The sequence below is a fragment of the Thamnophis elegans genome, chromosome 12 (assembly GCF_009769535.1).
Source record: "Thamnophis elegans isolate rThaEle1 chromosome 12, rThaEle1.pri, whole genome shotgun sequence".
Lineage (NCBI taxonomy): Eukaryota > Metazoa > Chordata > Lepidosauria > Squamata > Colubridae > Thamnophis > Thamnophis elegans.
In genome coordinates, this window is record NC_045552.1 from 56,838,451 (window position 1) to 56,862,818 (window position 24,368).

The following is a 24,368-nucleotide window of genomic DNA, read 5'->3' on the forward strand; positions in this document are numbered from 1 at the left end:
CTGTTGTTGTCTGACCACAACTTCAGTCTATTTTGGATGAAGTCAGCTCATTTTCTCTCGGATTTCATGCCTTAAGATTCTACTTTGCAACGGTTTGAAACCGGAGAAATAAATCCTTTATGTACCCAATTTTTCCATTCAGGACCTGTACAACGTAGGCCGGAATATGCATAAAAGAGAAAATAAAAACCCTTTTCAGCAAAATCTCTCTGTCCCTTGCAGTCCAAACCTTTGATTGCCTTCTCTTATACCCTGCTTTTCAGTGCAGGAGTAATACAACCAGAACAGAATTTCCGCCAAGGAAGATAAAATTGGATAATAAAGAAATAGTACGTTGTGAAATCCCCCCCCCCCCCTCCCAGACCAAACGTGCCTCTCATCTTTCTTCAAGGCGCTAGTCGTCACTTATAAAGCCCTTCATGGTACTGGACCTGGCTACTTGAGAGACCGCCTGCTGCCAATTACCTCCACCAGACCGATTAGATCCCACAGATTAGGCCTCCTCCGAATTCCATCCGCCGGCCAGTGTCGACTGGCGACTACCCGGAGGAGAGCCTTCTCTGTGGCTGCTCCGACCCTCTGGAACGAACTCCCTGTGGAGATTCGAACCCTCACCACCCTCCAGGCCTTCCGCAAAGCCCTTAAAACCTGGCTGTTCCGACAGGCCTGGGGCTAAAGAGCTGTTGCCCCCGTCTCGAATGGTATGACTGTCGTGAGTTTTAAATTATGTATTGTTTTGTGTCGCTTTAATTTTTTGTCTGTATCCCCCCTTCCCTGGTTTGAGTTGTGAGCTGCCCTGAGTCCCCTTCGGGGGAAAAGGGCGGCATATAAATAAAATAAACATTCAAACATTCAACAAACATTTCCAAAATCAGTCGTTTGTAACTAGACACCAAGTGCCTACAGGCAGGGCTATCTGTCCTGCCGTGGATTTTTTCTCCCCATATTAGGGGAAAAAAATGAGTAATTGTATGCTTGTAAAACATCTTAGCTGGAAAGGCATTTTTTAAGTTCTGGTGAGATAAGAGAACTGTATTGTGCTGTTATTTATTTGCTCTTTGCCTGAAATAATTGTATGTTTAGGGAGGGGGACTCAGTGGGACTGAGAAAAATTGCCATGTCATTCTGGCTCAGTCATTCCTAGTATTTAAAGTAACCAAAGTCTTTTTCTCTCTCTTTTTTTTTTTTTTTCAAGCGCCACTTCTTCCGAAACCTTGGATCCATTTTAGCATATGCATTTCTTGGAACAGCAATTTCCTGTTTTATGATAGGGTGAGAATTCCTACCCCTTTCTGCTTCTAAAAATTGTTTCCTGTTTTGCATATTACCTAATCAACAATTCTCTTGTGAGCAGCTGCAATGCCAGAGGTTAAAATCATGACAACAATAAGGATCCGGCAATTAAAACAGGGACAGCCTAAATCACAACCAAATGAACAAGAGCAAGGCAAAGGCCTCGTCGCCTTTTTAAATGAGAAGCCCGAACAATTCCAGGCTGGTTTGGATGTGTTGATAAACAAACCCAGTTTTCAGAGTTCTGTGATTTCCCTTCATGCCCATTGTATAACAGAATAACTCTGTTATTCTATGAGACGTTTCTGCTCCATGGCAGATTGCACAGAATTGAACATACCGAATGAACTATGGTTGGTTAATCTTAATTGTGACGGTTCGACCCAATCACTAAACTGCCTTTGAAGTGGGTCCATCTAGGTTGTGTTTAAGCAGAGACGGGACAGACATTCGTCTGAAATGGTACAGGGTCTCCTGCTTGAGCAGGGGGTTGGACTAGAAGACCTCCAAGGTCCCTTCCAACTCTGTTATTCTAGAAGGATCTCCTGCTTGAGCAGGGGATTGGACTAGAAGACCTCCAAGGTCCCTTCCAACTCTGTTATTCTATAAGGATCTCCTGCTTGAGCAGGAAGTTGGACTAGAAGACCTCCAAGGTCCCTTCCAACTCTGTTATTCTATGAGGATCTCCTGCTTGGGCAGGGGGTTGGACTAGAAGGCCTCCAAGCTCCCTTCCAACTCTGCTCTTCTGCATGAAAATTCTATATTGAAGATTTAAAGCGTGTCTGGATTTAGATGCCGTGATGTGATGGCTAAAGAGAATGTGAAAGTTAACTCCTCCCTGTTGAGCTGGTGGCCGACTCAGACAGTGAGGGGGTTGAGGAGGAAGATGGGCCAGTCCTGGAGTCTGGGGAGGGCTCTGCGTCAGAGGCAGAGAGGGGGCCAGGGCCATCCAACAGTTATCAGCTGCCTTCAGAGTCAGACTTCAGTGAGGCAGATGAACAGCTGGAGCCTGTTCCTGATGTGCGCATATACAGAGCTCCAGGAGAAGGAAACGGCTAAGGAACAAGGGTCCACTTGGGAATAAAGGCACAGGTGGACGGTGAATGGCCCCTCCCATAGGATATAAAGAGGAAGGAAAGGGGAGTGGAGTTTTCAGGAGACATTTAGTTCACTTAGTGTGAAGATTTGTTCGTGACTCTTTTTGCCAAGCATTTTCTTGTTCTTGCTAGAAGCCACCACCACTGCTGTAGGTTCAAGGACTTCCTGTCTTGAGGTTCAGCTTGACAGCGATGCCAACTCTGTTGTGTTCCACAGGTCCATCATGTACGGCTGTGTGGCGCTGATGAAAGTGATGGGGCAGCTTGGAGGAGACTTCTATTTTACCGACTGCCTGTTCTTCGGTGCCATCGCCTCCGCTACAGACCCTGGTAGGTTGTAGGCGGGAACTAGGGCCCCTCCTCAAAAATGCCCTTGGGAACGGACAACCAAGTTGATTTTTTTTTCTTGTTTCGGCTTCCTTGTGGCCTACAAACGTGGAGGTACCATTTTGGAATATCGTGAGATCCACCTTGATGGATCAGGTCAGGTAGAGGTCTGGATGCCCACCAAAAGCCCATCGAGACGGTGTTAGTAACCTTGAAGTTCAAGCAGCGTCTGCTTTATGTCACAAGAGGGGGAAAAAAAGCCGCAAGAGAATTGTGTCCTTGTGTCTGAGCTTCTTGAAAGGATATTGATGTGGCAAGGATCTAGGATGGGATAGGAATGGCTGCTCAGCCTTACAGGAATCTCGTTAAGATTCCTGAGTATGTTTGAACCGCTCAAACTATCATAAGGAACAGTCTTCTTTCAACTTTTCATTTATTTCATGAAGTCCATTGTCAACCCTGAAGCTACCTGACCTGCGCCATGTCAGAGCGTCAGTGTTGCCACACCGGAGCTGAGGGATTAGGGAGTGGGGGCGTGGTTAGAGGTAGCTGGGCCTGTGTAGCCAAAACAAAATACTTTCTCTTGAGAACCAAGGACATTCTCACACCTGGATGGTGGAGGGAGGAGGGAGGTCACCAGACTATCAGACAGCTTTGATTGGACCAGGTGTTCAATGTTCAATGTTTATTACACTTGTATGCCGCCCTATTCCCGAGGGACTCAGGGCGGCTAACAAACAAGGTGGGGAGGGGGGAAATACAGAAAAACAAAGACAACTCAAAGACAAAAAACAGCTTAAAAACAACAAGGTGAACTGATGGTTTGGGGTTGTGGGAAAGCTTTCTCTCTTAACGAGTTGAAAACCACGGGAATTGTTAGAGTAGGTTTTCAGCAGATATGTGCCAATACGGTTTCCTCTGAGGAATCTACCTGCCTCAAAGCTTGTGATGGAAGAATCCATACGAAGTATTCATGGATGACTGAGGTGGACTGTCCTATAAGCTGGGAAGAAGTTCCCCAAAGATGGGCTCCACTCTGAGTCCAAAACCTCGGAAGACAAAACCTCTAGTCCTGGTGTCCAACCCAGATTGGATCCTGTCTTATAAGCATTAGTTGGTTTTTTTTCTTACATGGGTGTTTGCATCTCTGTTGTATTTTGAAGACTTGAGATGTTGCCACATCAATAATGCGGTAAGCTAACTTGGGATTCTGGCAAATTCTTTGCTCCTTTTTCTTGGCTAGTTACGGTCCTCGCCATATTCCATGAACTTCAAGTGGACGTTGAGCTCTACGCCCTTCTCTTTGGAGAGAGTGTCCTCAACGATGCGGTGGCCATTGTGCTGTGTTCGTAAGTTGTGTGTTTTTTGCCTGTTTCCCCCACTCCCCCCCCCCAAAAAAAAAACCAGCGGGGCAGCTCAAGAGCCGAAGTGGCACAGTGGTTAAATGCAGCACTGCAGGCTACTTCAGCTGACCGCAGTTCTGCAGTTCGGCTGTTCAAATCTCACCGGCTCAGGGTTGACTCAGCCTTCCATCCTTCCGAGGTGGGTAAAATGAGGACCCGGATTGTTGTTGGGGGCAATATGCTGACTCTGTAAACCACTTAGAGAGGGCTGAAAGCTCTATGAAGCGGTATATAAGTCTAACTGCTATTGCTATTGCTAACTGCTAAGTTAGGGAGCGTCTGCAAAGCGGTTGTGCCTCGTAGAAAGTGATGGCACTTTTATACCGCTTTACAGTGCTTTACAGCCCTCTCTAAGCGGTTTGTAGTGTCAGCCTCTTGTCCACCCCCCACCCCCAACAATCCGGGCCCTCATTTTATTGACCTTGGAAGGATGGAAGGCTGAGTCAACCTTGAGCTGGTAAGGATTGAACTGCTGGCAGTGGGCAGAGTTAGCCTGCAATTGTGCACTCTAACCACTGTGCCACCCTGGCTCTTCCAACTGATTCTTGGAGCATCTGGCACTAGCAGAAATGAGGAAGGATCCTACTTGGCCACAGAGCCATCTGTGTGACTTTCTGAAGAAGTCCTGATAACCTCAGCTGAACCTAAGGAGAAGGTTGACTGAGTCCATCTTTTGTCCTGGTGACCCCCAGACGTTACAGTTTCAGCTCAGTGCCCAGTGCCATAGTTGTCCTCCCTCTCCTGATATTAGGTAGAACATTTCTTCTAGATAGGAAGGAGTAGTGCAGTGGCCTAGAGATGGAGCTCTCGCCTCACAATCAGGAGGTCACGAGTTTGATCCTAGCTAGAGGCAGATATTTCTCTCTCTGGGAACAACAAGAATATACCGTATTTTTCAGAGTATAAGATGTACCTTTTTCCCCTCAAAAAAGAGGGTGAAAATCTGGGTGCGTCTTGTAGACCGAATACAGCATTTTGAAGTCCCACCCCTTCACCAAAATGGCCGTGCATAGCCTTTAGGAGGCTTCCAGAGTGCTGCTGGGGGCTGGGGAGGGCAAAAATGGGCGAAAAACGGGCTGGTTTTTGCTTGTTCCCCCCTGCCCCCTGAGCACTCTAATAAACCTAAAGGCTAGGCATGGCCTTCTTTTGACATAAAATGGGCCCGTTTTTGTGAAAAACAGGCCATTTTGGGGAGGTCTGCAGAGGTGCAAAAACTTCTTTTTTTTAATTTGCTTCTTCAAAATCTTGGCGCATCTTATACTCTGAAAAATACGGTATCTGCTGGAAATATAAACCCTGCATTGGGGATAGGAAGGGCATCGGGCCAGTAAATACTCAGCTCCATTCAGTTGCCAGGATTCCATCCCGCAAGGGATTATGGGGGTCATTGGAGATGAAGATGAGATTTCTTCTAGATAGGAAGAAGAAGAAGAATTCTTGGCTCCTGCCATCTGTGGAACGCTTAGCAAAGCCGCCTACTAAGACGTCTGCGTTCTGTGTTTTCCCACAGTTCAATCATTGCCTACCAGCCCGCAGGAGACAACAGCCACACTTTCGATGTGACAGCCATGTTCAAATCCATCGGGATTTTCCTCGGGATCTTCAGCGGATCGTTTGCCATGGGGGCTGCCACAGGTGTCGTCACCGCACTGATATCCTTGGTTTGTCCGTCGGAAACTTGGTTTTTGTTTCCGAGCGAGGAGGTTCGCAGCTCGGGAGGCCGTAAAAACCGGCAGAGTCAGGAGGTTCGCCCAGGGAAAGAGTTCAGAATTCTGGACTGGTTTTGTCAGTAAACACCTCACATTTTTACTGAGGTGTTACCGTATTTTTCAGAGTATAAGACGCACCTTTTTCCCGCTCAAAAAAGAGGGAGAAAATCTGGGTGAGTCTTATACACTGAATACAGCATTTTTGGCCTCCCAAAACTCTGCCTCCTTTGCAAAAATGGCCGTGCATAGCCTTTAGGAGGCTTCCAGAGTGCTCCTGGGGGCTGGGGAGGGCAGAAATGAGCGAAAAACGGGCCGTTTTTTGCTTGTTTTTGCTCCCCCACCCCCCCAGGAGCACTCTAATAAACCTACTAAAAGCTAGGCATGCCCTTCTTTTGACAAAAAACTGGCCCATTTTCGCGAAAAATGGGCAGCTTTTGGAAGGCCTGCAGAGTGCAAAAAATATATATATATATATTTATGCATCTTATACTCCGAAAAATACGGTGTTTGTTATTATTAACATGCTGCTTCTTTTCAGAAACAGACTTAAAGCTCTAACCCCCTGATGTCGAACCTGTGGCATGCCACAGGTTTGCCATCCCTGCTCTAACCCATTTATCCTAAACTTGATTGGCCACAAATATCCAAACTGTAGAAATATATTTTTTTTAAAAAAAAATCATTATATGCATTTCAGCCGGCCAGAAGTGCCCCTATTTGCTTGTATTTCCTTATTGGGTGTATAAGACTCTCTTCACTGTCAAGTGGTTTAATTAAGGGCCAGTTGAGTCAAACAGTGCCACGCCGTTTGAATGCAAATGGTTTGGTTTGAATGTGTCTGGTTTGCCAATTGCACAGTGGCAGACAAGACAGCACTTCAGAGGGGTTAACATCATCGCCCAGAGGTCATGGGTTGCCCCCTCCCCTCTGTGGAAGAGTTTTAGAGCTCCCGCTGCCTTAAGAAAGTTACGTTCTTCAAGATCCATCTCATCCTGGGCACCCATTTATTTATTTATTTTGAACTATTACCATCTGGCAGACGGTACAGGACAATAAAAACCAGGGACCAATAGGCTGAAAAACAGCTTCTATCCCAGGGCAGCAACTTTACTGAATTCTACAGTATTCGTGCACTATTAATGCAATATCAGGGGTTTCCAATTTCAATTATGTAGCATGCGAAGGATGTGTGTTTGTGTTTTTATTTTTATAGTGATCATGTACACTGAGGGCGGCATTTCATTACGTTGTACGAGGTACAATGACAATCAAGTAAGCTAAACTAAACGAAGGGCAGAAATATTTCAAGAACAGGCCACAGGGGGGTCCATGACATACACTCTTCTCCCCTGGATTGCAAGCTGAAAACATTAAAAGTAAAAAAAGCCCAATATTTTACAACCCATAGCTTTGCCGATGCATTTATGGGGTGGCTTTTAAATATACTTTTTTTATTTTCCATTTTCATAACATATAATCACATGTATACTATTACATAGCCAATATTCTATTATATTAAGTAGTAATTACATCAGTTCCTCTTGTCATCAACGCCCAGAAAGATAATAAACCCATTATTAGCTCTTCTGCTCTCCATATACCTCTTTCTTCTACCTCTCTCCTACCTCCTTTCTTCTCTCCATCATCCTTTTCTACTCTACTTCCCCTTCCTTTCTCCTTCTCCTCTCTCCCCTTACCACTCCTCCTTATACACCTCATCTTCCCCCCTTACCCTCTCTCCTATCCCTCTCTTCCCATCTTTCGTCTCTCCTCTGCTTCCCACTCTTCCTCTCATTGGTGTATTTCAGCTTCTGATTGGGTGATGCTTGATGAGAAATTGCTCAGGTTTTGTTGGGAGCGTTGTTTTTTTTTTAAAAAAAATCTGAAATCTCTTGTGGATTTCCCCCCTTAACTACTTCCATCTTCACGTCACCAAGTTCACCAAACTCCATGAGTTCCAACTGCTGGAAACTGGCTTGTTTTTCCTGATGTCCTGGAGTACGTTCCTGTTGGCCGAGGCCTGTGGTTTTACAGGTAAGTGGCGGAGTGCTTCTTCCTTGTACCGCCCGAGTGGAGCTGTTCCAGGAACTTTTCCCAGTGAGATTTAAATCACTTTGCCCAATTAGCAGCCACGCCACTTCTCAGATGCTGAAAAGGCCACACCCAGAAAGGTTCCCCACCAGAGGTGGGTTCCTACCGGTTCGCGCCAGTTCGGTAGAACCGGTTCGTCAAATTTACCGAACCGGTTTAGAAGAGGTCCCACCAGAAAGCAGGCCACACCTACAGAAGAGGTTCCAAAATTTTTTGAAACCCACCACTGACACACAGGCAGGCAGGCAGGCAGGCAGGCAGGCAGGCAGGCAGGCAGACAGACAGACAGACAGACAGACAGACAGACTCGCACAGAGAGAGAAAGAGAAAGAAAGGAAGAAAGAAAAAAAGAAAAAGTGAGAGAGAGATGAAAGAAAAAAAGGAAAAAGGGACAGAGAGACAAAAGGAAGGAGAGAGAGAGAGAGAGAGAGAGAGAGAGAGCGAGAGGGAACACATGGCCGGCAAGCCACTCCCACCAGGTCACATAGCCGGGAAGCCACTCCCACAGAGGCCACACCCACAGAGTAGGTTCGAACATTTTTTGAAACCCACCACACATACACAGACACAGAGAGAGAGAGAGAGAGAGAGACTCACACAGAGACTCACACAGAGAGAAAGAGAAAGAAAGGAAGAAAGAAATAACGAAAAAAAGAAAAAGTGTGAGAGACAGCTGAAAGAAAAAAAGGAAAAAGGGACAGAGAGACAAAAGGAAGGAAAGAGAGAGAGAGAAAGAAAGAAAGAAAGAAAACACATGGCTGGCAAGCCACTCCCACCAGGTCACATGGCCAGCAAGCCGCTCCCACAAAGGAGGCCACACCCACAGAGTAGGTTCCAAAAACTTTCGAAACCCACCACTGTTCCCCACTCCTCCAAAACCCCTGGGGACAGTCCAGCAGGGGATCTTGTCCCTACATCATTGTTCAGCAGTTAGGAACCTCTTCGACTCCACAAATTTCTCTCTTTGCTGCCACCATCCCTTAAATTTGATTTATGCCTTTGTATCTAGGCTTTTGTCTTAATCTTCTGCAGTCTCCCACCACCGAAATACATCCTAATATATTACGGCCCTTGGTTATGTTACAACAAATAACAGGAAGTAAAATAATGCAGTTGTCGAGCGCAAATAAATAATTGCCAGTGTGAATGTTTGATGTAAGTAGAGAAACGGCCCATCCGAGGGAAAGTAGGTCTTCCTCTTATGCTGAGGGTTTTCTTTACACAGACATATTTTACACGGAAGGGACGCTTGGCTTAATCACGTCATCTCATTCTGTGATAATATGGTATAATGGAAACAGGGTAGGCAGCCTGCTGATAGTAGGGTGTAATGGGTGGAGCCGCTTATGCCACACGGAACTATGTCATAATCAACCCTTTGGGGCTGATCGCTCTCACCTGTGGGAAGAAATATTCTGCATAACTAAAAGCTTGTGGGTTTCTGTTGGACCCACGGATCCTGCCAGCTTTTTAGCTTTTACCCGAGTCCGTTCAGATCAGGCTGAAAGGCCAATAGCAATAGCAATAGCAGTTAGACTTATATACCGCTTCATAGGGCTTTCAGCCCTCTCTAAGCGGTTTACAGAGTCAGCATATCGCCCCCAACAACAACAATCCGGGTCCTCATTTTACCCACCTCGGAAGGATGGAAGGCTGAGTCAACCTTGAGCCGGTGAGATTTGAACCGCCGAACTGCAGCTAGCAGTCAGCTGAAGTGGCCTGCAGTGCTGCATCCTAACCACTGCGCCACCTCGGCTCTTAATATGCCAAGCCTTGAAATTAGGTTTATGCCGGTACAGCCCTCACCTATCCTGCTAAAAAGGGGGTTGAAGAGAAACGGGAGATGGGCTTTGGGTGCTGTAGGCTCCCTTATTCATCCAATTATTTTTGTCCCCAGGTGTGGTGGCAGTTTTGTTCTGTGGCATCACTCAAGCTCACTATACTTACAACAACCTGTCCACAGAGTCGCAGCACAGGACAAAACAGGTGAGGACTCGGGCCAGACTGGCCAGAGGGGGGGACACCTTCCGTCAACCCAGTTGCAGTTGCAATGATTTTCTTTTTTTTTTTTTTTATTGTCCACTATGCCCCCTTAGAAATCTAATTAAGTTGTAATGCTGGCTGATCTATTGTGTGCTGTCCCATGCTTTGAAGAATTAATTCCCTGTCACTTTAAAGAAACATTTGGGCCGTTGTCATCGCGAGGACCGTGCTGACGTTGCTCCCCCCCCCCCCCAATCTTGTCCAATCTTTTAGTTGTTCGAGCTTCTCAACTTCTTGGCGGAGAATTTCATCTTTTCCTACATGGGGCTCACGCTGTTCACCTTCCAGAACCACATCTTCAATCCAACCTTTGTGGTTGGGGCTTTCGTATCCTTTTTTTTTTTGGTTTAAAAAAATATGAGTGGAAGCCACATAGGTGTTGTGGCCCACAAGCAGTGCTGGGAGCAGATTCGGACAGTGGGGAGGTTGGGGAGGAAGATGGGCCTGTCCTGGAGTCTGGGGAAGGCTCAGATGAGGGCTCTGTGTCGGAGGCAGAGAGGGGGACAGAGCTGTATGCCAGTTATCAGCTGCCTCCGGAGTCAGACATGAGTGAGGCAGAAGAACAGCTGGAGCCTGTTCCCAGTGTGCGCATGCACAGAGCTGCCAGACAAAGGGAGCAGCTAAAGAACAGGGGTCGACTTGGGAGTAAGGCCACAGGTGGATGATGAATGGCCCTTCATCATCATCAGAGGGAATAAAAGAGGAGCGAAAGGGGAGTGGAGTTTGCAGGAGACAGTTTGTTCATTCGGTCGTTAGCTTCGTTTCAGGAGTGTGAAGATCCATCCGTGAATCTCAGAGACTCTGTGCCATGTCTTTCCTTGCACAGCTCCTCATTGGGAAAATAGTGACATGACAACTTTCCAAGTTAGATACACTATATTGCCAAAAGTATTGGCTCGCGACTGAGTCTGATTATGTGGATGGGTGAGCGAATACTTTTGGCAATATCGTGTAAGGTCTGTGGTCATAAATTCACCTTTGAAAGACGGTTTACCAAGCCTTGCGGAATGTGAATGAGAGCAAGTCACGTTCGTTTAATAAAAGGCGTTTTCTCAGGGCCAGGAATCTGCTTCGTGCTTTCGGGGGGGAAACCTTGGTCAGAACAATAGGTTGTTTAGCTTAACCGTCTCAGTTTCTCACGTTCAGAATTTCTACTTGGAAGATGGGTGGGAAGCATTGATTAGAAGAAGAAGAAAAAAACCCCACTGAGTTTGCTTGTTGTTTACACCATTTTGGTTTAATCCTGGTTTGTTGGATGTTGGTTTGAAGTATCCATAACCTGTGTCTGACAGGTGACCAGGAAATTGGGCCTCTCAAGCTGCCAGTCAAGAGTTTGCCGACCGGCGTACCTGGGCTCTGTCTGAAAAAACAAAAGCCAACAGACATTCATTTGAGCTTTTTCGCTTTGTGGCATTTTTCCGTGGCAAGCCTTGTCTGGCTCAGAAAAGTTCTTACTTCCTCACCTGCCTGGTGAGGAAGTAAAAAAACCCCACCAACATTTGTGACATTTGCACGACATTCTAAGCTGCTGTGAACAGGGTTAAATAGCCGATTTTACAGTGGCTTTTAAAAGGAAAAATAATTTATGGCGTCCTTGGTGCTCTCTGAGCTGGGTAGTTTTCTTGGAGACGTTTCACGACCCAACTAGATAACATCATCAGTGCTAGAAGGGACTTTATGTATACAGAGAGCAAACCCAACCCCCTTCTACCACCGATGACACACACACACACATACGAACATCCTTTCAGCTCAACCCTCAGCTACAATTTCAGAAAACAATTTCCTTAACGCAGCCATGAACCTAGCTGGCGGTATTCCTGGGAAGAGCGGCAAACATCTATCCCCTCTCTTTCCTACTTAACCTGGGGAGGCGAAACAAGATTGGGACAAACCTTCAACACATGATGATGTTCGCTGGTGAGTGGCCCTTGGGCTCCTTTGAACGCCGTTGCCACAAATAATTGCACGCTTACTTGAAAGAAGGAGGGGAGGCTAGTTACGGAGGCGAAGAACGGGGCCCTTCCGGTTTGTAGGATTATATTGGAGGGAACCAGGGACGCGGGTGGCTCGGGGGCTAAGACGCTGAGCTTGTTGATCAGAAAAGTCGGCGGTTCGAATCCCTAGCACTGTGTAACGGAGGGAGCTTCTGTTGCTTGTCCCAGCTTCTGCCAACCTAGCAGTTCGAAAGCACGTAAAAAATGCAAGTAGAAAAATAGGAACCACCTTTGGTGGGAAGGGAATAGTGTTCCGTGCGCCTTTGGCGTTGAGTCACGCCGACCACATGACCACGGAGACGTCTTCGGACAGCGCTGGCTCTTTGGCTTTGAAACGGAGATGAACACCGCCCCCTGGAGTCAGGAACGACTTAACACACATGTGCGAGGGGAACCTTTCCCTTCTATTGGAGTGAGAGGGGAGGGCCAGCTGAATCCTTCTTCTTGGTCTGAACGAATTGCCTCCAGGAAACAAACTGCCCCTTCATGGCATCGGACCTGGGTACCTGAGAGACCGCCTCCTGCCGATCACCTCCCATAGACCGATTAGATCACATAGGTTAGGTCTCCTCCGGATCCCATCTGCCAGCCAATGTCGGCTGGCGACTCCCCGGGGGAAGAGCCTTTTCTGTTGCAGCTCCAGCCCTCTGGAACGATCTCCCCGTGGAGATCCGGACCCTTACTATCCTCCCGGCCTTCCGCAAAGCCGTTAAGTTCTGGCTACTCCAGCAGGCCGGGGGGCTCTCGAAATATCCAGCCCCTCGGAAATTGTGACTGTTGTATATTTTAATATGTTGTTTGTCTATTATTCCCCCTCCCTTGTTTTATTGTAAGCCGCCCGGAGTCCCTTCGGGAGTGGGCGGCATACAAATCAATAAAACTCTGAACTCTAACTGGGGAGAGTAAGGGAGCCAGAGGAGGACCTGATGGCTGCTTGAAGGACCAGGAGATTATTTGCAACCTTTCTGGCTGTGTAGGGAGGGGGGAAGAGAGAGCAGAGGAAATGCTTCCGTGTGAGCAGCAGATGTGCGGGCTCAAGGTCTGCAACTCCCATTTGCGCCCACATGGAACTCCACGCATGTGCGCGAATGGCAGCTTCCTATGTCACCCTGCTCACCCGGTGGTGGGGTAGGGGTGGGGAGACCCCTGGACTAGAAAGCCAGCCACGTTTAGGGAAACCTCACGCGTCCTTTCTCTCCCGTAGGCCTGCGGGGAGCCATGGCCTTTGCCTTGGCCATCCGGGACACGGCCACCTACGCGCGGCAGGTGATGTTCAGCACCACCCTCCTGATCGTCTTTTTCACCGTCTGGGTCTTCGGGGGCGGCACCACCGCGATGCTCTCCTGCCTGCACATTCGGTGCGTAGACCCTCCCTCCTCCTCCCCCCCCTCTTCCTCAGCGGGATTGCTCCGTTCGGGTGGCGCATCCTCTGCGCGGTGGGTTTGAAAAGAGTAGCTGCCAAAGGCGCTTTCCGGAGAATTGGGCAATTTTGAGCAAGTCGGTTTATGTCTTTTCGGGATAAGGGAGCTGCCGGTTTCGACGGAGCAAATTGCAGTCATGTGTATGTGTGTGTGTGGGGGGGTTGCCCTTGCGCAAGGGGTGCCATTCACTTACTTTCCCTACCGGCTCGCAAATGTCAGCGAGAGAGCGTCCACCCATGTGCTTGGTCTTAGATTGTGCGTGCAATTTGCACGCAGCTTGAAAACGTGCCTAAATAGGACAGCCTGGAGCGGTGAGGGTGAACCTTTTAGCAATAGCAATAGCAGTTAGACTTATATACCGCTTCATAGGGCTTTCAGCCCTCTCTAAGCGGTTTACAGAGTCAGCATATCGCCCCCAACAACAATCCGGGTCCTCATTTCACCCACCTCGGAAGGATGGAAGGCTGAGTCGACCTTGAGCCGGTGAGATTTGAACAGCCGAACTGCAGAACTGCAGTCAGCTGAAGTAGCCTGCAGTGCTGCATTTAACCACTGCGCCACCTCGGCTCTCTTTTGGGAACCGAGTGCCCCCAAAACCCATGCGGAGAGACGTGCCTGCACTTACGCTCCTCAGGGCTGCGCTGCGGAAAAACCAAAGGTCTGGGTTCTAGCGCCCCTGCACTAGGCGGTCAGCTGATTGGCGCACATGCACACATGGTTTTTTGACACTGGTGCGTGCCCGGACAGCTGGTGGTAGCGCACCTGCGCACCAGAAACCCAGAAGACAAACAGGCAAGGCCGCAACTTGCCGGCCGACATGACTTTGCATGCCACTCTGGGCATGCGTGTGATAGGTTCGCCGTCACGGGCAGAGAGCCCCGCCTGCGATCCAGAGCGGGCTGAATAGCAATAGCAATAGCAGTTAGACTTATCTACCGCTTCATAGGGCTTTCAGCCCTCTCTAAGCGGTTTACAGAGTCAGCATATCGCCCCCAACAACAATCCGGGTCCTCATTTTACCCACCTCGGAAGGATGGAAGGCCGAGTCAACCCTGAGCCGGTGAGATTTGAACAGCCGAACTGCTGAACTGCAGTCAGTGGAAGTACCCTGCAGTGCTGCATTTAACCACTGTGCCACCTCGGCTCTCTTTTGGGAACTGAGTGCCCCCAAAACCCACGCGGAGAGACGTGCCTGCGTTCACGCTCCTCAGGGCTGCGCTGCGGAAAAACCGAACGTCCGGGTTCTAGCGCCCCTGAAAACCGGGCGGTCAGCTGATTGGCGCACATGCACACATGGTTTTTTGACACTGGTGCGTGCCCAGACAGCTGGTGGAAGTGCACCTGCGCACCAGAAACCCAGAAGACAAACAGGCAAGGCCGCAACTTGCCAGCCGACATGACTTCGTGTGCCACTCTGGGCACGCGTGTGATAGGTTCGCGGTCACGGGCAGAAAGCCCCGCCCGCGATCCAGAGCGGGCTGAATAGCAATAGCAATAGCAGTTAGACTTATCTACCTCTTCATAGGGCTTTCAGCCCTCTCTAAGCGGTTTACAGAGTCAGCATATCGCCCCCACAGTCTGGGTCCTCATTTCACCCACCTTGGAAGGATGGAAGGCTGAGTCAACCCTGAGCCGGTGAGATTAGAACCGCTGAACTGCAGATAACAGTCAGCTGAAGTGGCCTGCAGTACTGCACCCTAACCACTCTCTGCCTTGTGTGAGTTTGGGCGAGGCGTCCTTTGTGCGAACTGAGTGGGGACACCACCAGTTTGTGCAAAGGATATTCTTAGCCACTGGGGGTCAGCTTGGCTCTGGGTGATGAGGGTGAGAAGGCCGGGATAAACCACGCCAACCTCCCACGGGTGCAGCCTTCACTGCCCACATCTGAGCAGAGCTGTGAGATTTCTCCCCCTGTGCTCCACCGTGTCCCCTCAGGTGGAGAAGAGATGGATTATGGATATGCCGTCAAGTCTGGGTCGATGCTTAAGATTGTCTCCAAGATGACCTGTCCTCAATCTGGTCCTTCAGATCTTCTAACGGTGCCCTCCGTATTCCTGCTGGCACCCCCTTCTCCTCTTCCCTTCCGCCTTTCCCAGCATCGGAGCCTTCCTTCCCTTTGCATGCTTTTGTGCCCGCCTGTTCCTTTAGCACAAAGGGCCAATGGTCGTATTTAGAGGCGCACACCCCAGAGTCTTTCAGGGGAGGGTTTGTGTGCCAGCTGGATGGCCAGAGTGCTCTGCCCCCCACCCCAGTCTGAACAGGGAATGCAATGTAGTCCTTGTGTGTTCTTCCCTGCAGGGTTGGTGTCGATGCTGATCAAGACAATGTGGTAAGTGCCTCTCCTCCGCTCTCCGTCATCACTCCCACATTCTTGTGGTTGTTAAGTCAGAATTTCCGAGGCTTCAGTGATTAGGATTAGGACTCCTGAAACGTCTCTCACCGTTGGGAGTGCCAAGTGCTTTCGAGGTAAAGAAAATTAAGAGAAGAAATTAGAATAGAATAGGAGAATAGTAATAGAATAGAATAGGTAACGAAGAAATAGAATAGAATAATAATGAATAATAGAATATAATAGAAATAAAAGAATAGAATGAAATAGAAATGGAATAGAAAGAATAATAATAGAATAGAAATAATAGAATAGAATGTAATAGAAATAGAATAGAAAGAATAGAATAATAGAATAGAATAATAGAATAGAATAATAGAATGAAATAGAAATAAAATAAAAAGAATAGAATAATAATAGAATAAAAAAATAGAATAATAACAGAATAGAAATAATAGAATAGAATGTAATAGAAATAGAATAGAAAGAATAGAATAATAGAATAGAATAATAGAATAGAATAATAAAAGAATAGAATAATAATAAAATAAAAAGAATAGAATAATAATAGAATAAAAAGAATAGAATAATAATAGAATAGAAAGAATAGAATGAAATAGATATAAAATAGAAAGAATAGAAAAATAATAGAATTGAATAATAATAGAATAGAAATAATAGAATAGAATAAAATAGAAATAATAGAAATAGAATAGAATAATAATAAATAATAGAATATAATAGAAATAAAAGAATAGAATGAAATAGAAATGGAATAGAAAGAATAATAATAGAATAGAAATAATAGAATAGAATGTAATAGAAATAGAATAGAAAGAATAGAATAATAGAATAGAATAATAGAATAGAATAATAGAATGAAATAGAAATAAAATAAAAAGAATAGAATAATAATAGAATAAAAAAATAGAATAATAACAGAATAGAAATAATAGAATAGAATGTAATAGAAATAGAATAGAAAGAATAGAATAATAGAATAGAATAATAGAATAGAATAATAAAAGAATAGAATAATAATAAAATAAAAAGAATAGAATAATAATAGAATAAAAAGAATAGAATAATAATAGAATAGAAATAATAGAATAGAATGAAATAGATATAAAATAGAAAGAATAGAAAAATAATAGAATTGAATAATAATAGAATAGAAATAATAGAATAGAATAAAATAGAAATAATAGAAATAGAATAGAATCTTTGTCACTTTAAATGTACATCAGCATTAAAATGAAATTCCATTCAGCTCTCAAAAGATAACTATTATGCATATATACACAGGGAGATGCACAAAACGCTCACACACACAAACACCATATCTCATTTCCGACCAGCCTGAATAGCCCCCACCCCCACCCCCTGTGTCCTGATGCCAAGATTCTGTCACAACTTTGTTAAAACACTACAGATCTTTAAATTCCTCCCGGTTTTTGTTTAATGCAATCCAGATCACAAACATCGGACCATCAGCAACGCACCACAGCAAATAAAGAGCAAAACTGGGCATTGGGGGGGGGGGCTCTCCTCCCGCAAACCCCGCTATAACCCTGTCGCGTTCCTTCTTTTCCAGGGCGGTCCAGAAATCGAGGGGCGAAGCACCAGAGCTGAGAGCGCCTGGCTCTTCCGAGTCTGGTACAACTTTGACCATAAGTATCCTTCCTAAAGACGAGCCGGGGTGTGTGTGTGTGTGGGGTTCCAGAGATGGCCGAAGCGCCTTTCCTGCCTCAGCTGTGCATTCTTGTCTCTCGCGGCCATTTATCTGGGCTCAGGACCAAGAAATGCAGAGCGATAGGCCTGTCGTATGTGCCATGCCTGCAGGGGCAGGAGATTATTTTAGTTTTCTCCCAGTCTCTGTATCCCACCCCCCCACCCCGAGTTTTGACACCAGGCCAGCTCTCTGCTGTGTCCAGAAGTGACCAAGCGCCTGCCACCAGAAACAAACCTTTGAGAAACCTGAAACCAAAACTTATACTGAACAACCTGTAACTTCAGGGCCAAAGCCTTATCCTCCTCCTGCTCCTGCAAGCTGCTTTTTTCTTAGAATGAAAGTGGGCCACGCTTGTCTCTCGCTCCGTGGTGTAAAGCAGAAAGAGAATTAACAGTTGACCCCAAAAAAGTTGGGATGGCTTAATTCCAAATTTAATGAATTTATATGCCGCCCAATCCCGAAGGATTCCGGGCAGCTTACATAAAAACAACTCTAAAAAGAATACAAAAACATTTAAAATAGAGAGGAAAAGCAGGTTAAAAAACACATCATGCACTCAATCTTAGTGGGGCTGGACCTCATTCATGAGGTCAACAGCCCCAGGCCTGCCGGAATAGCCAGGTCTTAGTAGACTTTCGGAAGGCCGAGAGAGTGGGGATATAGGAATATAGGAAATATATTTCCTAATATAGGAAAACGGGAGGAATAGCAATAGCAGTTAGACTTATATACCGCTTCATAGGGCTTTCAGCCCTCTCTAAGCGGTTTACAGAGTCAGCATATTGCCCCCAACAACAATCCGGGTCCTCATTTTACCCACCTCGGAAGGATGGAAGGCTGAGTCAACCTTGAGCTGGTGAGATTTGAACAGCCGAACTGCAGATAACAGTCAGCTGAAGTGGCCTGCAGTGCTGCATTTAACCACTGCGCCACCTCGGCTCGGCAAGCATGTGTAGGTAATGCTGTATGGCGTTGGCTATCACCCTGTGGCCCACCAACCTCTGGCAGGGGGGCGGGGGGGGGAGCGTGATGTTGTCACAGGAGGTCAGTGAAATGGTATGATTTCAGTCTTGGGGGGGGGGTCCGTGGCCACAAAAGGTATTTAAAAGGGATTTAGTGTGAAGAAAGTGGATGAAAACCATTCCCAGATGGGAAAGCGATCACTGCTCAGCTGATCAGCAACTTAGAGCAGCAATTATGGCAATTTTACAGCCAGTGGACTTCAACTCCCAGAATTCCTAAGCCAGCATCCCACAAGTCCATCCCATAATCCAATCCCCCACTGCCGGGCTGCCATCCACCCATCCAGTTCCGGTCAGGTGCAGAGACAAAGGATGATGACCTTGGCTTTCTAGAAAGAATGTTGTTATGGCTACATAGCATCTAACTCCGTACAATCCCATTTCCCCACCATAGAAAATGCCTAGTAGGATAATAGAAAGTGTGGCAGGCCAAAAGACCCAAAAGGAAAGATGGCTGCAGGCCTGACAAATGTACTGTTTCCAAAAAGAAGGATGCCTCCTTAACCAAGACCCCCTCCTCAGCTATTTAAAACCTCTGTTGACGCACAGCGGTCCCCCACTCACCACCACGCTCCCCAGCTGCTGCGGCCCCCTTGCACGGTGTTTGACGAGTCCGCAGGCTTATGAGGTGAGTCCAGGACTTCCCCCAACCATAACCTGAAGGACACCCCCCACCCCCCGTGGCCCACCGGTGCATTCTTCTCGGCCCGCTCGCTGTTACTGAGGTGGGCCGGGCAAAACGGCTTTGTCCAATAGGAGTTGGAGAGTAGACATCCAGAAAAGGAGGGAAGGGCCTTGGGGAAGTGGTCAGGGCATGGTTTGGGCCGTCCTTTGCTGAGGTGGGCTCTCACCTCTGCTGGGCGGGGAGGTGGGCTTTTTCCTCCTTGAGGTTGATCGATGAACCCGTTTCCAGCCTCAAAGCTCTGGAGGCTTCCTCCCACATCCCTCCTCCACCATAGAGCTTCAGCCGAAATATAAGTGGTGTCCAAGGGAAAGGTTTCCATCATGGAAATGTCCATTATTCTTTTCTTCTCGAAATAAACCTCTCTCCTCACAGTGCTCTCTCATTGGCCGCGACCCCATCTTGCAAAAAAAGTAGGGAATGTGGTTGTAGATACTAAGAAGTTGCTCATCTCTCTTATGGAATCCTCTTTGGTCTTCTGCTGTTTAATAAAGCTATCAGTCTCCTCCTCTTCTCCCTTATTCCTCCTCACATTCTTTTTCTTCCTCTTCCTCCTCTTTCTTCTCCTCCTCCTCCCTTCTTCTCCCTTACTCCTCTTCCCTGTGTTCTTTCTCTTTTTCTTCCTCCTATTCCTCTTCTACCTTCTCTTTCAATTCTTCATCCTTCCCCCTCTCCTCCCTTCTCCCTTATTCCTCCTCCTCATGTTCTTTCTCTTTTTCTTCCTATTCCTCCTCCTCTTTCTTCTCTTCTCCCTTCCTCTTCCTCCTCCTTGTCTTCTTTCTCTTTTTCTTCCTCTTCCTCCTCCTGTTTCTCCTTTCCTCTCTTCTCCCTTCCTCCTCCTCATCTTTCTCTTCCTCCTCTTTCTTCTCTTCTCCTCCCTTCTCCCTCCTTCTCTTCTTTCTCTTTTTCTTCCTCTTCTCCCTTCCTCCCTCTCGTTCTTCCTTTTTCTTCCTCTTCCTCCTCCTCCTCCTTCTCCTTTCCTCCCTTCTCCCTTACTCCTCTTCCCTGTGTTCTTTCTCTTTTCCTACCTCCCATTCCTCTTCTCCCTTCTTCAATTCTTCATCCTTCCCCCTCTCTTCCCTTTTCCCTTATTCCTCATCCTCATGTTCTTTCTCTTTTTCTTACTCCTCTTCCTCTCCTACCTTCTCTTTCAATTCTTCATCCTTCCCCCTCTCCCTCTCCTCCCTTCTCCCTTATTCCTCCTCCTCATGTTCTTTTTCTTCCTATTCCTCCTCTTTCTCCTCTCCTCCCTTCTCCCTTCCTCTTCCTCCTCCTCATCTTTCTCTTTTTCTTCCTCCTCTTCTCCCTTCTCCCTCCTCCTTGTCTTCTTTCTCTTTTCCTACCTCCCATTTGTCTTCTTCCTTCTCTTTCAATTCTTCATCCTTCCCCCTCTCTTCCCTTCTCCCTTATTCCTCATCCTCATGTTCTTTCTCTTTTTCTTCCTCCTCTTCCAATTCTTCCTCCTCCTCCTCCAGAATCAAGAGCAGCTGAAGGACGATGACTCAGATCTGATCCTGAACGACGGGGACATCAGCCTGACGTATGGGGATTCCAGCGGGAATTCCGATTCGTTGCCGTCGGGCGCCTCCAGGCGGGTGGCTGGAAACGGTTCCGAGGACACGCTGGACCAAGAGCTTGCCTTTGGCGACCACGAACTGGTCATCCGGGGGACACGCCTCGTTCTCCCCATGGACGACTCCGAGCCTCCTTCCGGCATGGTTGACAACGCCCGCCATGGCCCAGCCTAAGATCGGTTTCTTGAGACGACGGGGAGCCCGAGAAAGAGAGGCGACGGGAACACACAAAAATATCCGCAGATGATGGTGAAGAAAACCTGGCTGTCGACGACCCCAAAAACCTACCGCACGGAACCTCTCAGAACGTCTGAGCTGTATAAATACGATTTATTCAAATGGTGTCAGGAGAAACAACCGCTATCTCTGCAAAGGCAGTTCCCGGGGAGCGAGCGGTTGATTTCGTACGCTTAGAAACAACCGTGGGAAATCGATGGGGACTTCCACCAAATAGCAGTGGGACTGTTTTTAGGTAACGATCGGGCCACGAGGGAAGGGAGAGACTCGCCAGGCAAACCTGCTTTGCAGCCGCCCTCCCAGTCCTCTAGAATGATGTGTCGTTGTTGTTGTTTTTGGGAGTTGGGTTTTGACCGTCCCGTGCCCGTTTTGCTGATGCCAGGGAAGGAAGGAAGGACGGAGGGGTAGCGGGGGAACTTTAGACGAGGTGGCCCAGCCGCCGTTAGGCAGAAGGACTAAGGAAAACTGAAGGGGGTTGCTTTAAATCTTTTATTTTTGGGGGGGGAAAACATCTGGATGTTGGAGAGAGTTGCCCAGGGGGCTTCTGTCTTGGCCACCTGGCTGCTGTCCAGATTGAAGGGAGAATCAGCCAGATGTTGGATGCTGTGGACATAACAAGCTTCTGACGTGGCAAGTTGTGCATGTGTGAGTCTTAACAGGAACAACCTCCTTAGTTGTCGCGCGAGAGAGAGAGAGGCCAGGAGGTTATCCTCTGGACCACAAAGGTGGATCATTTTATCATTGTTTGGCTTTTAATTTTCCTCTCACCTTTTATCCCACCCCCTCAGGTTGAGGAACCGAACGACGGAGTGTCTAAAACGGTTGCCATTTTTTAAACATTTTCATGCGGAGAATTAGCGCATGGCTTCCGGAGCAGGTTGGAGGCACCCAGAAATGGCACCGTTAGTTTTTGAGCTTTCCGTTTTAGTGGCTGGGCCCTGGGGGATGTGTGTGTGGAAGGGGGGGGGGCAGAAGAATTTTTTTAAAAATGGGGGCACATCTGCAAACGCAAAACAGCTGGAACAGTAGCGTTTGGGACTGTTTAAAAGACACAGGTAGAGATTTTACAGGTTTTTTTTTTTAAGATACCTGGAATATCCGTCCATTTGTTTGGTATTGGTTGCACGATTGTGTGTGTGTGTGTGTGTGTGTGTGTGTGTCTATATAATGGGGAGGGGAGATTTCTGTCTCATCGTTTACAATTCAGTGAGAAAAATGCCAATAAGGCCTATTTCTTGGTGATGACGTTATTATTATTTTTTCTTTGCCTACGAAAGAGCTCTGAACAACCAGCTGGTTTTTTTTACGTTCAGTTTATTCAGATTTTTCTCCCTCCTAACTTTCTGTTTCACTCGTTTTGAGGATTTTCACTGCATCTTTTCCAGGCACACTGGCCAGATCTGGTAACTGTTACCGACCGAACCTCATTGCTTTTCTTAAGCCGAAAACACACAAAAAGCCAACTCTTACGTTAGAATTTCGAAATCCTTTTTTTTAATGCCCTGTTTTTATTCTAGCTACTGACACTCCCTGTTTTTTTAATCCTGTTTTAAAAATGGGTTGCGTTTTTTTAGACTAGCAAGCAGCAGTATTGTCTCCCTTTGGCTACTCAATCACTCGCCAGAGAAATTTCTCATCCTAAAATTACAGTTAGGCATGCTTTCCTCTAACCAAGGAGGGGAAAAAACGCTCCAAAAATTGTGGAATGTTGTATGACCATTTTGTGCCCTGAAAGCAGGCTGGGGTAGCTGTAGACATCCTGCATTTCAGCATATAAAGTATAACTTTGCATGTCTGGAGTTTTTTTTTTTTCTTATTTTCTTTAATCAGAACATTTGGGCTGAGATTTTTCTCCCTTCCAGAACAGAAAAACGCAGTTGCTTCATCCTTTTAAACCTTAAAAGATTGGCTATGCTGGACTTTTGCCCCCCCAAAATCCTTCTTCTAGTCCAGCAAGGAATCGATTCCATTTCAGCCACGAAAACAGATTAACTTTTCGTTTTTTTCCCCCCAAAGTTTCAGGTCTGAATTTACTTTCTTCAAGTTTCCTTCAGAACAATTTTAGGGACTTGCCCAGGAATGGTGGGGGGGGGTCTGTTCCTTTCCTCTTATTTCCATTCTGCTTTCGTCGTGTCCCACCCACATTTTTCAAGAGATGCCCCAATTCTGTAGTGATACCCCTTTCTTGAGAAGTGTAAAGCTTCACTGCACTGGAAAATAAGATTATTATTTTTTCTTCCTCTTGTCTTTTAGATCTTTTGTTATTATTTTTTTTCCTGCTATGCAGGAAAACGTCATTCAATATATGTGAATGCATGTTGTGTTTCGATATAATGTCTGTATCTTAATGTCTGATGTTAAAATAATAATAATAATAGTACTATTGCTAATAATAATAATAATAATAACAATAATATGAGAAATGTTCATGTGATAACTCTTCGGTTTCAAATGTTTCTAATGATCTTGTGGAACCTGATCAGTCACAGAATTTGCAGACTTCTGTATCAGAAAACGTCGAATTTTGTCAAGGAGGCTGACTTGTCTGAAATGGTGGATCCCTCTTCTGCTCCGTCCTTCCCCAATTTGGAAGATTTGTGCAGACTCCTCTACCAGTTAAGTTTCTTTCTTTCTTTCTTTCTTTTTTGTGAATCATGACTAAGACTCCTTGCGTCCTCCAGATGTTGTGGGACCACAGTTCCCAGCAGCCTCAAATGCCACGGCCAAGAGGGTGGCATGCTGGGAATTGGAGCCCGCCAACATCCGCAAGGTTGAAGGTTGTGCCCGTCCTGTTAACGTGTACTTCAACAACATCTGGAAGGCCCCATTTTGTCCTGCTTGAGGCCTTTGCCCAGGCCAAAAATTAAAACAAGAATCCTTTGCAATTTTGGGTTGTGTGTCTAAATTTGATGTCTTATCAGCATGTAATAAATTAAAAGTGGGTTGGACGAGATCCTAAATCCTAAGGAAATCCACATTCTTTCGGTTCTGCTTTTGTTGCCTTAACTGGACAAAAGAGGGAAATGTCTCCACACCCAGCTCCTTGGTTGTGCCTCCTTTATCCTCAAGTGCAGTTGTGCAGTGCCAGACTATTCCCATAAGCACACCTCACACCTTTTCTTATTTATTTGAAGCAGCAACTTGCTAACGCGCGTTGAGAAGCAAGGACTCGTGATGTAACCATCGGTTGCAGTGCCTCTTGGTTAGAAAACCTGGCTTCAAAAGATAAGGCAACGGTTCCTGGTGGTCCATTGGAGAGGACACCCCTGTAACGGTTCACCAACAAAAGGGCACCCCACAAAAGCGCACCCGACTAAACCGCGGTGACAAAACAGCGAATTCTAAACCGCGCCGACGAATGAGCGCTGAAGCAAGCCAACAACAGCGCGCCAACAGAAGCGCGCTCTAAAC

At 46.8% G+C, this 24,368-nt stretch overlaps 1 protein-coding gene across 1 annotated transcript in view; it reads left to right on the forward strand.

Annotated features, from left to right (window-relative positions):
* Positions 1–23,842, forward strand: part of SLC9A6 (solute carrier family 9 member A6) — a 33,030-nt gene extending 9,188 nt beyond the window's left edge. Inside the window, exons 4-16 of the mRNA XM_032227870.1 lie at positions 1,196–1,272; positions 2,608–2,720; positions 3,961–4,066; positions 5,631–5,772; positions 7,758–7,863; positions 9,818–9,906; positions 10,177–10,290; positions 11,772–11,883; positions 13,165–13,318; positions 15,680–15,710; positions 17,305–17,384; positions 18,987–19,092; positions 20,622–23,842. Of these exons, the coding sequence (XP_032083761.1) occupies positions 1,196–1,272; positions 2,608–2,720; positions 3,961–4,066; positions 5,631–5,772; positions 7,758–7,863; positions 9,818–9,906; positions 10,177–10,290; positions 11,772–11,883; positions 13,165–13,318; positions 15,680–15,710; positions 17,305–17,384; positions 18,987–19,092; positions 20,622–20,894 (1,503 nt within the window). The 3' untranslated portion in view covers positions 20,895–23,842. The remainder of the gene's footprint in view (positions 1–1,195; positions 1,273–2,607; positions 2,721–3,960; positions 4,067–5,630; positions 5,773–7,757; positions 7,864–9,817; positions 9,907–10,176; positions 10,291–11,771; positions 11,884–13,164; positions 13,319–15,679; positions 15,711–17,304; positions 17,385–18,986; positions 19,093–20,621) is intronic.
* Positions 23,843–24,368: the final 526 nt, after the last annotated feature.